Source organism: Colias eurytheme, chromosome 17, assembly GCF_061535395.1.
Source record: "Colias eurytheme isolate Ceu_HAF_F1 chromosome 17, ilColEury1 Martin Lab GWU primary, whole genome shotgun sequence".
NCBI classification, from domain to species: domain Eukaryota; kingdom Metazoa; phylum Arthropoda; class Insecta; order Lepidoptera; family Pieridae; genus Colias; species Colias eurytheme.
Window position 1 is genome coordinate 9,453,200 of NC_142996.1, and position 17,827 is coordinate 9,471,026.

Consider the following 17,827-nt stretch of genomic DNA (forward strand, 5'->3'; position numbering starts at 1 on the left):
ATAAATAATTATGTTTTGAAAAGTATTCTACAAGTTTTGTATCAAACTAGTATTTAACTTGTTTCTTGGTGAAAACGAGGGGTATGGAAGCTCCTCACAGGTGGTTCTGTGTTCAGCTCACAGGTATACAGTCCTGCGTCTGAAGACTTCACGGATTTGATGACGAGAGCCCACACGTCACCACCTTTCCTGATCCCTGGCCCTTGGAGAGGCTCGTCTGCTGTTGAAAGAGATTTTTTAATTTTCCACGCTTTTTGTTCTGCCATTTATATGTTATACTCTGTCCATTATATTATTTGCTTTTTGACAGCTCCACGCCTATGAAGGATTGTATTGTCTATGTTAAAATGTCATACAAATAATTATTGTACTTCATGGACCGGCCCCGCCCACTTAGTGATGTCTACACAGAATTATTCAATGATGGGTCGATAGATTATAATAATCGATAGAAATACTCTGTAAAATATATCCGATACAGAAAAACTCTTCTAATAAGTTATATCATTTAAACATAAAGACAACTAAATTGTAAGATAGAAACCAATAAATAATAAAATATTAGTTTAGTTTAGTTTTAACATAAAATGCATAGATATGTGGTCTTATTATCACATATCTTATTAGTACGTTTACGTTCTAATTATTATTTACGTACCTAATTCGATTTTTGATAATATTTTGAATTTATAATTGAAATGGTATCACAATCGATAATCTTTTAGACATCACTTCTGGTATCACCCGTCGAGCTGTCAAAAAGCAATTCTTATAGTGGACAGACTATAGCTAAAATAAGATGGTTCTTTTGACAGTTAAAGTTCTTCAATAACTGGTATTATGCACGTGAATGGTAAATGGATATTATTTTTTGTAATATGACTACTCAAGAGGGCATAAGAAGTCTAGTTAAATATAAGTTTAAATTTTGTGTGTGATAAAATTCTTTTGTTCTGTTAGAGCATGAACGATAAGGAATTGCTATTGCACCAGCAGGTGGCCCATTGAACAAAGATAGTTAATATCTACAATAAAATATTTTTATGCCTGATATTACACTTTTTCACGCGATGTCATCTGCGCTACATTGCTCCAATCTCCATTATTGTTTTTATTTATGCTAGTGTATATTGCCAATTTCCTAATAACGGTTTAGCCGTTTAGGTCAAAAATTACAAGTACTGTCAGCAGGGAAGAGTCCCTTTCATAGAATGCTTTTGAAGGTGTTGCTATCAGCGTTGATTATACCGAGGACACCCAATTTTTTGTATAATCGTCTCAGTGCCCACGATACAGGCTTGCCTAGTGTGGGTACTATTGGTATCTAAACCTTTATTATAAACCTAGTTAAAGCCAAATGTATGTAAAACGTGCAACTTAAATACAATTGTAACTGTGTGAAACACTTTGTTGTGTGTTTGTGTTTTTAAATAAATATATTTTTCATTTTTTTTTCATTTTTCTTGCCCTCCGCCACAGTACTGGCTTGCCCCTTGCCCCGAGCACCACGTAGGTGAGCAGAGCGTCCTCCACAATACTTTGCCCTACCCCTAGCACGTATTGCCATAAACCTCACCATCATCATGCAGGACCTTGACCCTTTCGTCTCTTGTCACTCGTACTCCTCCCGCTGTCAGTAGGGAAGAGTCCCTTGCCCTCCGCCACAGCACTGGCTTGCCCCTTGCCCCGAGCACCACGCAGGTGAGCAGAGCGTCCTCCACAATACTTTGCCCTACCCCTAGCACGTTTTGCCATAAACCTCACCATCATCATGCAGGACCTTGACCCTTTCGTCTCTCGTCACTCGTACCCCACCCGCTGTCAGCAAGGAAGAGTCCCTTGCCCTCCGCCATAGTACTGGTTTGCCCCTTGCCCCGAGCACCACGCAGGTGAGCAGAGCGTCCTCCCCGCTGCGCACCGCTACCGTCCCCGCGGGCGCCCGCATCCACGCCTCTTTGGGCTCGTCATCCGAACTGCTTATGCTCGCGCTTTCTACGGTTTCTTTGGTATCTGTAAAGAATTAAACAATTATTTAATGTTATACTAAATTAATTCTTATGATTTAGGTAGGTAGGGGTAGGTAGGGTTAGGTAGAAAAATGCTATTAGGTAAGCTTCTCTTTCTGTTCATACATAAATAACCGATATGCAAACATTTGAGCGCATAAATGAAATGCGATCACTTCACTAGTTCCATTTGCTTTTATTTAATGTCAAATTAAATATATTAAAATTACGCACGATTTAAAAACATAGACTCTACACAAACGACTAAACAGAGTCATAATAACTCGTGCTAAAACACTTTTGCGCTTACTAAAAGCATCTGACACTTAATATAAGTCAGGTTAGTAAGTACTAAAAGTACATCGCAACAAATAGTTGCATGTTACGTAACTATTCTACATTATATGAGTACTAGCTTTCCGCCCGCGGCTTCGCCCGCGCAGTCAAAGAAAAACCGGCATAGTTCCCGTTCCCGTGGGATTTCCGGGATTGCGTCATTTTCCCGGGATAAAAAGTAGCCTATGTCCTTTCTCGGGTATCAAAATATCTCCATACCAAATTTCATGAAAATTGTTTCAGTAGTTTAGGCGTGATTGAGTAACAGACAGACAGACAGAGTTACTTTCGCATTTATAATATTAGTATGGATGTTAATTACGAAGTCCTCTTCACTCGAGAGGCTGTAATGAAAGATATAATTTATTGTAGTTTGAAGGTACATTTTATCATTATGTTTGTAGTTTTTATGTTGAAAATTTCTATTTAAATTCCTATTTCCTTCTCCATATTTATATACTGTGTATTAAAAAAATGTTCAAATGTTAAAATGTAAACAATATCAATTATCATAAACAAACTGACTGACAAAAACATAGTAAGAAAACGACTGAAAATTGCACGAGCCTTTTTAATTCAATATGAGTGAGAAGATAAACAAGAAACTTATTTATTCCTCCTCGATGATTACTCATTAAAAAAGGTTATTATATATTCAAATAGTATCTTCAAAGCTGTAAAATCATGACCACACGATCTCAAGGGAAATCCGAAGTTAATTAGCATGCGCAATCGGTCAAAAATAGTTCCCAAGTAAAAGCCCAAAGGATTTGGGGCCAATTTGTGCCCTCACCTCTCTAAGGTCGGTCCCTTCGTAGCTTCCTTGCGAATATAAATGTCAAGCTGCTGTAGCGCCTCTTTTATAGCGATGAAAAAACAGTTATCCTATCCTATCCTTCCTACTAATATTATAAATGCGAAAGTTTGTGACGATGGATGTGTATGTGTATGTTTGTTACTCTTTCACGCAAATACTACTGAACCGATTACAATGAAATTTAGCACACATATAGAGGGTAACTTGGAATAACACATAGGATAGGTTTAAACTCGGAAATACCATGGGAACGGGAACTATGCAGGTTTTGCTTTGAAAACGCGGGCGAAGCCGCGGGCGGAAAGCTAGTAATGAAATAATTCGCAGTTTGTAATAAGCAAAGACTGTGATCGTAATTTTATATATTTGATGCTCTACAATTTTATTCGATTCAGATTTTAAAACAATATTTAAATTTGTATTTGTCTGTTTGTTTTCATGATTCACACAAAATGTAAATGTAAATTCGTAATACAGTTGCAGTTGCATGCAGTTGCATGTTGTGTAAGTGCAGTTTTCTCCTCAATATTCGTAGCACAGGAGGTGACAGTTTTTAAGCGTATATTTAAATATTTTATTCGTTGCTATAGTTGTGAATTGTAAATAAGGAGAAACTTACTACATTTAAATTATTAAACACAGACACACAATAAGATTTCATTTCAAATTATTGACTATTAAATTATAATCAAATAAAGCAAATTTCAAATATCGATCGAATGTTTCATAAAACATGCAGTCATTTCTGCTTATACAGATAACAGAATAGCCATTATCGTTATAACTACGAAAATGTGACCTTGTAATTCCTTTTTAATTGGGTATTGTTCAAGCTCCGAGTTTCAGTGTCAATAACAAGTTTTTTGTGTCGCAGCTAAATTGTTAAATCAACCATTTCATTAAAGGTATAGGCTCTAGTGACCATAACAAAAAATAGCTACATATGCACATGAAAGAGCTGAACAACGTATCTACACTGCTTAAAATAAATATAGTTTACAAAAAAAACACGCTTTAATAAGATAAACTCTATTGTCACCTATCCTTGGTAAGTGTACAAAGTTTGAATTAAATTTCTTCATTTAACGTGGTTGAAATTTTTAAAAACTGAGCAAAAAAGTCGTCGTAAAACCATATTTTCGCTCCAATATCATACCAGGATCACAGCAATTCAAAGGATTTAAAATCAATCTCATCGCTAACACTCTGCCCGAATACAGTAAGGTCATTTGGATTCCACGCGTCTCCTCGCAGCGGCCCTGTATAAAGAAATAAAGGCAAATTGAGCGACCGCCTCCCACATAATCTTACAATGAATCAATCTGTATGATAACAGCTGCCTCTGGCTTAAGCTTTTTATGATTTCATAATAATACGTCACGCGATAAACGACGTTAAACGCACACGATAGGAGCGAAAGTTGTATGATACCATTTATCTCATTGATTTAGAGTGAATTGAACTACCGGATTGATATGATTTCGAAAGCGTTTGTGAAATACTTCTTTCCTTATATCTTTCCTATTGTATGGAACGTTTATACTTAGTCAATTGAAGAGTATATTATAAATTTAGCCCGGTTTTCTTATTATTCGGTAACAAAAAATATATGTAACACTACTTATACAACGTTAAATAATAAGGAAAATATCAAATTGCAGACTAATTAATATAACAACGTTCTCTGGTTACGTGTGTATTAAGTATAGTTATTTGTAGGAGATTTCCATAGTCATTTAAATAAATTATGTTGGCTGTATTAACGTGACAATTCACGTAATGTGGTTTAGCATACTTTACTTTTATTTTTTATGAAAGCAGTAGAATATTTAACAAGATGATTCCTTCAGTTGGTAATAGACCAAGATATGTTTCTCTGTAACTAACAGACTAACATATGAAAATAAGAAGAATATAATCGTCTGTACACCCCAGCCAACTATTGCAATATTAAATGCCAATTATACTGTATTGTATAAGCAATACTTCGAATTCTTAGCTACATTACTGAACTACAATATGAAATAATATCTAATACTATTTCTAGTATTTTAAAACAAGTGACAAAAACAGTATAAATACGTGACCAAAATCAATACCTTTTTAACCCATATTTCATAAATACCAAACTTTCTATACCGTAGCTAATAACAAAAGCATTATGAATTTAACGTTAATCCGTAGCCGCATAGCTCCCGCTAGTCATTTCATCCCAAGGCCTTTTGAAGCTTCGGAGAGTCTTAAAAATGCATCGTACAATGCAAGTAGAAACAAAAGACGTGAGCCCTCGGAAATTCTTCATTATTGTGGGACAATGTCGTTACAGATGGTGGGATTTCCTTGTATATTTTTGGAATATTCTAGATGGAAATTCTCAAATTTTTGCTTCTTTTGTGTGGATGATGTGGAGTTTAAATACACGTCTAATTGAAATTGGGTTAATAGTGAATAGATATAGATATCGTAGTCATCTGGTTGAATCTGCTTTTTGATTGAATGACTAGCGCGTTCATTGAATGTCAACATTTAATTGAATGACTAGCCCTAACGTTGATTTAACAAGCGTCCAACCAGTTAGCGGGTTGTTATATATATTTTGGCTGAGATATTGAACAAATGACTTGTAATGTGTATTCAAGTACAATACATGCAAGCATGATTATTATAATAGATACGTTCTAGGCTCGAACATCTATAGAAAAATTATATGAATGGACCTTATTACTGTAAAGAATAAAGATAAAGAAGGGTCACCACATGTCATCATACAACGAAACCTTACGTACAAATAAAATCGATTAGTGTAATGTATGTGAACGAAAAACGATTAGTGCGAAGTTAAGTCTATTACTTCACTTTTATAGATTTAAAAATATGCCTTTAAATTTGACTTTTTAGTAGCAATGAAAGCTTTTATTGCAAAGCCTACTTGAATACATTGCCTTTGATTTCCACAAATACTGAAATGGAATATTTTCATATACCTATTATGTTTATAATTATTATTATATGCTACGATTTATAGGTATTTTGAACCGTTACAAAAATATAATATTTCCAAAAAGTATTGTGAGATCATTCGCACCTGGTACAGATTATTTTGTTTTCCAAACAAGAATTACGAAAAAGTTTTAAAAAGGAAAATTTCCGCGGTGGAAAAAGAAAATTTAAACAATGTATAAGAATCCCTTTTAACGCATTTCGAAGTTAGTTAAACTAGTTAATTTTATAAGAAAGATCTTCTGACTCCAAGTTAAATTTTGTAACTGTTATTTTTTAGACTAACTCATCTTGCTCGTTATTATTATTACAACGAAGTATAACCTTTAATAAACTTATCGATAACTTTATTTATTTATCCTTTATTTTATTCTTATAACACCGAAAAATGGATGAACTAACTGACTCTCTTGACTGTATTCATGATATGAGTAGATATGGTGTTATCTAATACTACATATTGTTACGTATAGCATGTGTACATAATTATATCTCTGTTATAAACTATAAAATGTTCAGAGCAATAAGGCATTAGCAGAAAGACTCAATTCACTAAAAATAATCCTTATTATGTTTTAATTAGGATATAATTTCATGTGTCGCTTCCGCTTACCATTTTGAGTCGTTTCAGTCGTGTAAAGAAAACATTATTTATATTCACAAAGGTAATATATATTATGCTATTAATAAATAACATGCGTTCTAGAAACCGTATGTATTTAGGATAATGCTATCGGACATTAGGTACTTACAAACTCTTTGATGCGACCCTTATAATGGACCTTAGGCTTATAAATATGTAAAATTGAAGTAATATTTTGCTTTTATTATAAAATTGGTCTTGCGACTCGTCTATTGATCTAAGGAATTGATTAAGTACACATCGTAGTTCAATATAATATGAAGAATAAAGTTTCTGAATGTTTTATTAAAGTAACTGTGGTATCTCTCGGTGTAGCAATTAAATGTTGAGCAATTAGAGGTCCGCCCCGGCTTCGCCCGTGGTACATATTTCGCAATAAAAGGTAGCCTATGTCCTTTCTCGGGTATCAAAATATCTCCATACCAAATTTCATGCAAATTGGTTCAGTAGTTTAGGCGTGATTGAGTAACAGACAGACAGACAGAGTTACTTTCGCATTTATAATATTAGTATGGATTTGATTGAATAGAAGCATAATAGAAGATTACCAGAAAAAATGTCTCTAAAATAAAAACGCTTCTTGTAACGTGTTTATAAAATTTTCGAATATAATTTCAAATGCAAAAAAAGTTATTTTCGCATATAATTACATTTAAAAGGTCATTTTTCATAACCCTACAGCGACCTGTAATTTATTTTCTTCCAAAGGGCCCACCTCATATTTCCGTAAAGTAATAATATTAAGTTTCGCTCTGACAGCTAATCGGAAATAAGCTTATGACAGATGAAAGGGCTAATGGTTACTAAGAAATCCTACTGACAACGGCTCACGGTTATACGGGGTTAGGGCGTTTGTCCACTACAAGGAATTTTACGGTCCGGCATTCCGATTTTTTACGGTCCGGTATGACCTTAGGTATGACACACCATTAATCTATATACTAGCTTGTGCACTTTACGTAATTTTACTGTCCGACATTTTACTTTTCCCTATTCCGGATGGTTTTTTGTGTCTACGAGTCGCTGTAGGTATAATTGTTTTCGAATGCCCACTTGCTTGGATTTTCTTGTTTTTACTGCATATGCCAATTGAAAGCAAGCTCTTGTTTTACTTTCTTTTAGTTGGCAATGAGATTTGAGAAGTCGGTATTGTTATTTTATATACATTGACCAAGCATTGACCTATAATTATTATTATCTAAGTAAGTGTTGGTAAGTTAAAGTTCAAGTGGGAATAGCTTTAGCTCCTCGTCACCGATTAAAATAAATAAGTGAAACACGCATTTTAAATCTCTTACGGAACTTTATTTTTTATTATAACGAAGTAATATAATATTTCACCTTCTATATTTTACTCGTTTCTTGTAAAATGCAAAAACAATCATTTATGATAGCATTATACCGCCAAACTTCCTTGAAGTGTACCGCACTGATCCGAGTAAAGACGGACAGGTGCACAAGCAATTCATCGGTTTTTTCATGCCACACCGGACCGTAAAAAATCGGAATGCCGGACAGTAAAATTCCTTGTAGTGCACAAGCGCCCTTATAGTAGGTAAGGGGACTGACTTTACGCCCTTTAAATTATATAATACATAATAGATAAATATTAAATTGTTTGAGTTAAATAATATCACCAAACTTAAAATATAGACTTTGTAAAAATATTTGGTTTGTTAATTCAAACATTTTATTCATTTGTTAATTGAATTTTTTTTGTTCTGCAGAGTATAAATAACATATTATGTTTATAGAGATAGGTTAACCCTTGAGAGAGAATCACTAGTTTTTTTGTAGAAATATAATTGAAGGGTTCGTAATAAGGGATGAATGATGAATGATAGCCGAAATACATACATATGATGAAAACATTAATAGTAAACATACATTTTATTATATGTACATACTTACATAGACTCTTATTACAAGCGTTCAGGTTCATATTATACTCATACATATTTAGTTCAAGATAGACCAAAGTTAAGCATGATGATTCGTAAATTGTTGTCTACAGTGTAGATATTTCGTGTCAAGTAATAACTATTTCACTTGAATTAATCGTCGACAGTACACTCAGCTTGTAGTCTAAGAGCCGGTGTTGTGTTTTGGTTCATATTGTTACTATTGTTTGGTGTGTTGCTCCTAAGTTTGATGTTATCTTGATTATGTTATAGTTTGAGTTTGTTTATAATGTAAGCTATAAGCATTTTGTTAGGTGTGTATTTTTGACGAAAGCCGACTCTACCAATCTAAAATTCTTCAAATATTCAAAACACCCAAGTAACAAAATACTCCACTTGAAATGGAAGATGAGGACTAATATATACTTCCCTGCTAATAACATTTTAACTTCACTATTTTGTTGTATATTTTGTGTAAGCTATAAGCATTTTGTTAGGAGTGTATTTTTGACGAGAGCCGACTCTACCAATCTAAAAAATAAAAATCTTTAAAAAATCACCCAAGTAACAAAAAACTCGACATTCAAATAAAAGACGAGGACTAATATTTTTACTTCCCTGCTAATAACATTTTGACTTCCCTATTTTGTAACATCATTTTACCACTAGTGCTGCACCAACGAGGTAGAGCTTTATTATATTATGCTAACTTAGTAAACTTGCATTTTTAATGTCTGCAGAAAATTGCATTTAAGCTGAAAGCGTGAATACTACGAGAGGCAGTTAGCCTTAATTAAAAGAATACTTAATAATAATAAAGTTCTTCACTTCCAAGAACGTGTTCACACCACAATAACTGTTCCAAGTTGATCGTCAACACGTAGCAAGAAAGTTCGGAGTGTGCTATATTCTGCACTTATAACCCTCACTTAATTGTATGAAACTTTGTTCAACTCCGTCATAATGAATTCGCGCCGTCATTGGAAGCGTTTAATGAAATATTTTAACGTGAATTGAGTCTGCAGTGTACTGTTTTAATATGTTGACTTGTGATGCAAGGGACGGGTTTTTAATTAATGACGAAAAGTGTTAGTTTGTAGCTATAGAAAAGAACCAAATGGACTGTTCTCTTGTCTAAGAAGTTGCTTCGCAACTTCAGATATTTAGACCGAATAAAGAGTTGAACGAAATTAGCGTTGTTTTGTAATTTGTGTATTCTTGGTTATTTATTCTAAGGGGCAAATAAATATTTCTAAGATTTCTACTAAAAAATTACGTCTTTGCTTTCCAAGTTTATTTCTTCTTAATTTATTGCCTTTTAAAAACCGGGCGCGGCTTCATTATAATAAAACACAACAAAGCAGACCGAAAATTCATTCAACCATTTTCATGGTATTTGCGTTCAGCTCCCTGCCTATAAACATTAAAGAGGTTTGAAGTGTCACGGCAGGTCGTGGAGCAAGTTTATGCGTTCCCAAGTTAAATAATGTTCGGTAAATTACAGCCAGCGCTCGCACTACAAACATGCAACGTCAACATTATTACTAGATGGAGTTTGGATTAAAATGTTTGTGGAATCTTCAATATAGCTAGCATTTATCAATGTGTACTTTGTGGGTTATATTGTATGTATGTTTAATGTGTGTTTTTCATTGTAATAATAGTATAGAATTTACGGATTTGAATGAGAGAAATCCTAACCTATAATCTATGTATTGTTATCACAATCATTATAATAGTTATCATAAATTTAGATTATTAAGTATCAAATTTTAGTGAAATCCACCTGAACCAAAGCTGAAGGCCTAATTATAATCTATGGTGAAGATTTTTCAAAGTCTTTCTATTGCAGCCAACAGATAGTTAAACACTAACCTCTCGTAAACAAATCTTCATGACTCATGAGTTACTTTTAGGTTTTAATTAGCATTTAAAGGCGATTCCAGGATCTCCAGATGGTCCCATAATCTCATATAATCCATTCCACACTTAAGGTATACAAATTCCATGTTTTTCATTAAAAATAACAGTATCCTATAAATTTGGGAATATTCTCTTTAACCGTGAGAGCAAATTTATTCGCTCCGTTGCCCTTTCGCTCCTATGTTTAATTATGTGTACTAAATGCTAAACGCTTGATAGATTGTCCTGACTTCGTTAATATGAAAGTTAACATTATGTCATACATAATTTATTTATGCATTTTATAGGTTGAGATTATTTTGGGATATAAAAAAGCAGAAATAAATATGATTATGTATAGATATACCATGCATGCATGGAGCATAAGATTTATCTAATTAATATCTGTTTCAACGCATTACTTGTAGGAAATATAGTAGCTATAAAGAAACTTGCGTGTAATTATTTTTAAAGATTTTTAAATGAGAAAAAATAATAATAATAAGGAAGCATGAGGCATATTATCTACTTAAATGACCGAAAAATAGTATATTCTCTATTGAAATCAGTATACATACTACGAATGAATCGTTTAAATTATACTATATAAGCGTGAAAATAATAATACCAATATTACCAACTACAACGAGCAATCGAGTGAACGTAAGAGCGTACGTGTAGGGAGTAATAAAGATTCATTAATATTAAAAGGAATGGAACGTAAAAAGTACTTGCATGTATGGCGCTTACATCCAGAAACTTCGTTGGAAACTTTAACAAATTATGTGAAAAATGTTTGCGGCCCGGATGCTTTTATTAAGATAGACAAAATTAAACACAAAACGGCGCGGGATTATGCATCATTTATTATTGGTGTACCAGAAAATTTATTTAATACATTGAACCAACCCGAAATTTGGCCAGTCAATGCAGAGTTTAGCGAATGGATTTGGTTTCGTAAGGCAGCAAAAAAACCGAAAAGTAGTTAAATCAATAGATATTTTTTACCAAAACGTTAGAGGTCTTAGAACAAAATTGGAGGAATTTAGAAACAATTTAAATATAGTAAGCTCTGATTTATATGCCATCACGGAATCCGGTTGTAATGAATCAATACAAGACTCCGAAATTATTCCTTTAGGATTTCAAATATTACGTTGCGACAGATCGGACGGTCGAAAACAGGGTGGTGTATTTCTCGTGGCCACTCAGCGGTTCGAGCTACGACCGGTACACATACCCTCAGTGTCGATTAACGATTGTGTCTTTGAAATGGTATGTGCAAGTGTTTTCTTAAAAAATAACTTTTTATTCTTGTGTTGTATAGTTTATATTCCTCCAAATAGTTCTGAGAATGATTACTTATTGTTGTTTAGTATAATAGAAAATTTATGTACCAAGTATAAAGAAATTATTGTTATCGGAGACTTTAATATCTACTCATGTCCGGTAAATATAAGCAATTATTATGAATACTTTTTAACCTATTGCGAATTCACTCAACATAACACCGTGCCTAACTGTATGGGTCGTCAGTTGGACTGGGTCTGTCACGCAGGGTGTCGCGGGGAGGTGTCGGTGTCGACGGCCGACGAGCCCTTGGTGCCCGTGGACGAGTACCACCCGCCGCTCGCAGTGAGCGTGCGCATCGTCTCCACAGTATCGGAGTCACCGGCGCCGGCGTCCGGTGCCGACTGCAATGCGCGCCCGAAATGGAATTTTTATAAGGCCGATTTTCCCCTTTTATATTCGCGGTTAGGTTCAGTAGATTGGTCTGCGTTATACGACATACAGGACGTCGATGAGATGTTAAAACATTTTTATGGTATACTAGATAATGTTTTAGATGAATGCGTACCTAGAAAATCTAAAAAAAATAATGGTTCGTGTAAGTATCACTACCCTGACTGGTATACAAAAGAAATTATAAATAAAATTAAATTAAAGGCTTCACTTCACAGACAGTATAAAAAATCTAAGTTAGCGAGTGATTATAATGAATTCTCATTGTTCAGATCGGCCGTAAAAACTGATATTAAAGTTGCTTATGATAGATATAAAGATAAAATACAACTTCAGTTTTCGAAAGACCCGAAATTATTTTGGCAATATGTCAAAGATAGAAGGTCTTCGAGCAGGAGTAACATTATTATGAATGATGGTAGACTTTTGAATAATGAAGAGTGTGCTATTAAGTTTGCTCAGTACTTTCAAAGTGTTTACAGCAATTGTGCACCAATTTTAGATACAAATGCGGCCGCAGCTATGGGGTCGAGTAGCGCGCGCGTTCATATCGATATGATGACAGTAGGAGAGGTCAGAAAAGCTTTGGCGCGCCTAAAACCCAAAACTTCTGCTGGCCCAGATGGTATACCAGCATTCATATTTAAAGATTGTAGTAGGGTGCTGGCTGAACCTCTTCAACGCATATTTAACGCCTGTTTACACTCTAACATTTTTCCAAATATATGGAAAACGTCTCGAGTTATTCCTGTTCCTAAGGGTAAAGCGGGGCCGATCATCAGCGAATACAGACCAGTAGCCGTTCTTTCAACGCCAGCAAAAGTTTTTGAATCGGCAATACAGGCGGGTGTGTATTCGCAGGTATCAGCCCAGCTATGCGAGGAACAACATGGATTCAGACCGGCGCGAAGTACTACTACTAATCTACTCAACTTAATGGCATACGTAGTACCTGCAGTGGACACTGGAGTTCAGGTAGATGTTATCTACCTGGACTTCAAAAAAGCCTTTGACACAGTAGACAATGATGTGCTATTGGGAAAGCTTGCGAAGGTGGGATTTACTCCGAAACTGATAAAATTCTGGGCCTCCTATATGAAAGACAGACAACAATATGTCGACTATAATGGCTGCGAATCGCAGTCATATTTCACTAGATCAGGTGTAAGTCAGGGAAGTAACCTCGGTCCTTTAGAGTTCACTATAATGATTAATGACCTGCCGGACGTCCTCACTTATGGTCAGTGTTTACTATTCGCAGATGATTTGAAATTATACGCCGAAGTAAGAAATCTATCGGACTGTGAACGCCTACAAAATGATGTTTCTATGATCCTTCATTGGAGTAGTCAGAACAAGCTTCACTTCAATCCGGCTAAGTGTTCAGTAATGAGTTTCCATCGAACTCAGTCTCCTCTCTTGTACGACTACAAAATAGGTCCAGTTTCAATTAAGCGTATGACGCAGGGTAGGGACTTAGGCGTTTGGTTCTCTTCTGATCTAAGATTTCGTGACCATATAATAAAAACATGTAAAACGGCATACAGGAACCTTGGATTTGTTTTGAGACAGGCTAAAGATTTCACTAACATTACAACCCTTAAGGTCCTGTATAACGCGTTAGTAAGAAGTCGTTTAGAACATAATGCAGCAATTTGGGCTCCTCATGAGGACAAATATAATTTAATGTTGGAGCGGGTCCAAAATAAATTCATGAGACACTTATATTTAAAATTGTACGGTGTATATCCTTTTTATCCGTTGATGTACCCAACCTTATTTGTATTGGGTATGGTGGGGTACAATCAATTGAGTGTACGGCGAGATTTTTCGCTTGCCGTTTATATTATAAGTCTTCTTCGTGGTAGGGAACAGAACTCAAGACTACTTGAATGTGTGAGTTTCTGCGTCCCCACCAGATTCGCGTGGAAACGGCACCGTTCACCACTGTTGCTAGTGCCCACAGCACGAACCAACCTTCTTGCGAAAGCACCAATGGTACGGGCCATCCGCATAATAAATGAAGCGCACGAAAGAGCGGACTTATTTCATTGTCCTATGAGTGAATTCGCAAGGGTGATATTGCAGTTAATCTGTTATTGTTAGTAAGTTCTTTAAATTTTTCTATGTCTATGTTAAGTTATGTATGTAATTTTAATTTAGTATATAAGTAGATAAGTTTCTTTTGTAAAATAAAATTGTATCTGTGTCGCATTGGGCATCGTCCTGTAATGGCATGTGATGTTTTTTAAATAAAAATAAATAAATAAATAAATATATGTGATTATAATTTCACTATTACTAAAGCCTATTCTTGAAAGTACCAACCTTGTGTAGCAACCTATATTTCGCAGAATGACTCGCTATTTGTATTAAAATCCTAATATTCCCACTTCTCAGTAGGGTTGTAACGGAGGCCTACTTAGCGGAGGCGGAGGCGGATGCGGAGGTGAAGAGGTTCGCCTCCGCGGATGCGGAGGTTAACGGAGGCGGAGGCGGAGGTGAAATTTGTTGGGGAAATATAAATAAATTTATGACTAATAGAGTCAGCAACATTTATTTATATTATATATAATGTGTACAATTGTACATACATGTTCATGATTCATCTTAGTAATCAAAATTGACAAGAGGCAAATTATATTTTACGAACAAAAGCTTTGCGGCTTTTTCGCTTTCTAAGCGGTTCCCAAGGGTTCGTAAATTAAAGTTTGTGATCGTAAATGAACTTCCGATATGACTCCGCATAAATTTTGCGGAGGCGGATGCGGAGGCGGAGGTTAAATTCTTTGCGGAAGTTCCGCAGTAACGGAGGCGGAGGCGGAGTTCCGTTACAACCCTACTTCTCAGTACAAATATACGTCTATACAAAGTTTCTCAATTAATTTAATAGTGCTCAGCAAACCAGATAACCGAGGATTTAATATGGCCTTTTGATCGAGATAAGAAATGAAAGATCTCTCCCCCAGTGATATGTGACTTTATATATTTGCTATCTCATTGTTGATACACACGGATGAGCAATCTAATAATTGTTAGAGATTTAATAATATGTATTACTTACTAGCGGTCCGCCCCGGCTTCGCCCGTGGTACATATTTACGTTTTCTCTACATAAGAACCATCCTCGTACTTCAAGGAATAAAATAAAAAAAGAATTATCGCAATCGGTCCACCCGTTCACGCGTGATGCCGTGACCAATGAGATTTAATACAATGTTATACATTTGCATTAATACGTATGAAACGTTATACAATATCATGTTTTAAACGAAAATTTTTATACCAAGTGTACGTGTAGTAAGAACATAATAGTATTATCACAGATTAGAGAATAGTTACTTCGTAACAGATACATTCCTCCCATACAAAAGCTAAAATACCTACGCTATATTTACCTACAAAATGCGCCGCAACTCGGCTGCAGTAAGAAATGTACTCTACGAACACGCACCGAGAAGCGAGTTTCCCGCGCACGCCACGTGATTGCGTCATCAAACGAAAACTTTAGGGTTGTACCGAGCGCGTAAATTAAACACAGAGTTGCTGAAACACTTAATTTTTTATTGTTAATTATATTTGTTACATTATACAATAAAAAAAAATGAAATCTTATTGATAGTAGTTGTTTCCTTCGGTTTCACCCGCGTGGACCCGCTATATGTGTCTCCTGGATAAAAAGTAGCCTGGTAGGTTTGTGAGTTTCTTTGTTACTGCGTGGCTCGGGGGCTGCTGACTATATGGCTGAGATTTAGGCAATTGAAAAAAAGACAATTCCTTGTTATTCACTCTTGAACTCCGACACCCGTCCACATCGCAATAACCGGGCATCTTGGTAGCGAGCGCGGGAAACGTGACGCGGGTGCGCAGTCTCGCGTGTGCCAACCATAAGTGCCAACCAACTGCCGCTTGGGTCGGTACCGACCTACTGTGCGGTAGGCACTTATAGCGCGACCTTGAGCGAGTGACGGAGGCCTGGTATTATGACAAAATTATTCTAATTTTTTTATAGAGTTGAGTTCACTGCGAGCATTTGATTTAATTTTTTTACAGGAAACCATTTTCTGATCAATATTAGGTATGATTTTCACTTTGTATTTTAAATTTTTAGGTAAATCTATGACGAGTATCAAGGAATTACAAATAATTACAAGTTTATCAAACACTACAACACTGTGTCTCATTTTATTACTTGTAACATTTGAACGCGTTTATCCCAACTTAGAATATTTTGATAGTGGGATTTGAGTGGGATCCATTAAATTTGTGTTGACAGAGCTCTATCAAATATATGGAAGGTATAATGAAATATTTTCAGAAGAATAGGTTTTTATTCTTTGTTTAGCATGAGTTTGAAGATTATTGTATTCTGTTTATTAAGTATTTCTTATAAAAATTGGTCCGGGATTAAATACTAATAATTGCTGAATATTAATTCCACATTAGGGACAAAAACGTAAAAAGTTATTAATACTTACTTATTTCTATTAATTTGGTGTTTATATAAACGTTCTTTAATTTAATTAATCATATACCTACTTATTAAAAAAATATAGAATAAATTTGATCATACCGCGGAATTGGAACCCGAGTCCATGGCAAAGGTATTTAATTTAATTGTACATTAAATAAATGAACTAGATAGTTCGAGAAATAAATATCTATTTTAATATACCTACCACAAATCCTTAACGTATCCAACTACATACGTTTAAAAGCCGTCTAAATGAAAAAGTGCATCACGTTAACATGAGTTTCCAATATTTCACCAAGTTCAATCTTGGAGCGAATCCATTAGCCGTATTTGTGGATCCCACCCTATCCCACCGCTTGTCGTCAAATGATATATCTTTGAGTCCCTCGTGTGTTTTCGATGCGATTTAACGAACGAAAAGTTTTGGTAAATCTCGGACGTTATACGAAAACGAGTAAGCACAGTGTAAGCTTGAACAGCAGTACGTAAACGAATGAGGATATAAGCTTTAATGGAAACTAATAGGACGAATATATTTAGATACTTTATTAGATAAAATTATATAGTAATGCTTTGCGGAATAATTATCTACTAGTATACATATACAGGGTGTCCCACTATTGGTATACTAAGCGCGAAGGGACTTGTAGTTTTGCATACACTGATCACGTAAAAATACTTAAACAAAAAAATAACATCAAAATTTTTTTGCTAAATTTTTCCTGAAAATCCATGTTTTCTTCTCTAACTTCGCGTAGCCGGCATATACCGCTTCGATAATGTGAGCATTTTGTCTATACAAACATAATCTTAAACGATAGGTCACATGCTGGTATTAAAGTTGGGCGGGTAGCTTGTTAGGGGTGTACACATAGAGTTTTAAGAATTCATCTATTTGAAAAAAAAATGCGTCTGGAATTTTATAAGTATTTTTTATGTACTCAGCGTATGCAAAACTATAACCTCCTTTGAGCTTAGTATACCAACAGTGGGACACCCTGTATA

General features: G+C 35.0%; 2 protein-coding genes across 2 annotated transcripts in view; one reads left to right on the forward strand and one right to left on the reverse strand.

Moving 5' to 3' along the window:
* The window catches only part of LOC149901424 (Ig-like and fibronectin type-III domain-containing protein 2), a 158,719-nt gene that overhangs the window by 23,142 nt on the left and 117,750 nt on the right, over positions 1-17,827 (reverse strand). Inside the window, exons 4-5 of the mRNA XM_090111367.1 lie at positions 1,765-2,010; positions 59-220 (exon numbers count right to left, since the gene is read on the reverse strand). Of these exons, the coding sequence (XP_089967493.1) occupies positions 59-220; positions 1,765-2,010 (408 nt within the window). The remainder of the gene's footprint in view (positions 1-58; positions 221-1,764; positions 2,011-17,827) is intronic.
* Positions 11,233-14,619, forward strand: LOC149901425 (uncharacterized). The gene has a single exon (XM_090111825.1). The coding sequence runs from the start codon at positions 11,533-11,535 to the stop codon at positions 14,452-14,454; it is 2,922 nt and encodes a 973-aa protein (XP_089967951.1). The 5' UTR covers positions 11,233-11,532; the 3' UTR covers positions 14,455-14,619.

What these genes read in the sequence shown, in the direction of transcription:
- LOC149901425 (XM_090111825.1), top strand. Translation starts at nt 11,533, where the DNA reads ATGCAGAGTTTAGCGAATGGATTTGGTTTCGTAAGGCAGCAAAAAAAC.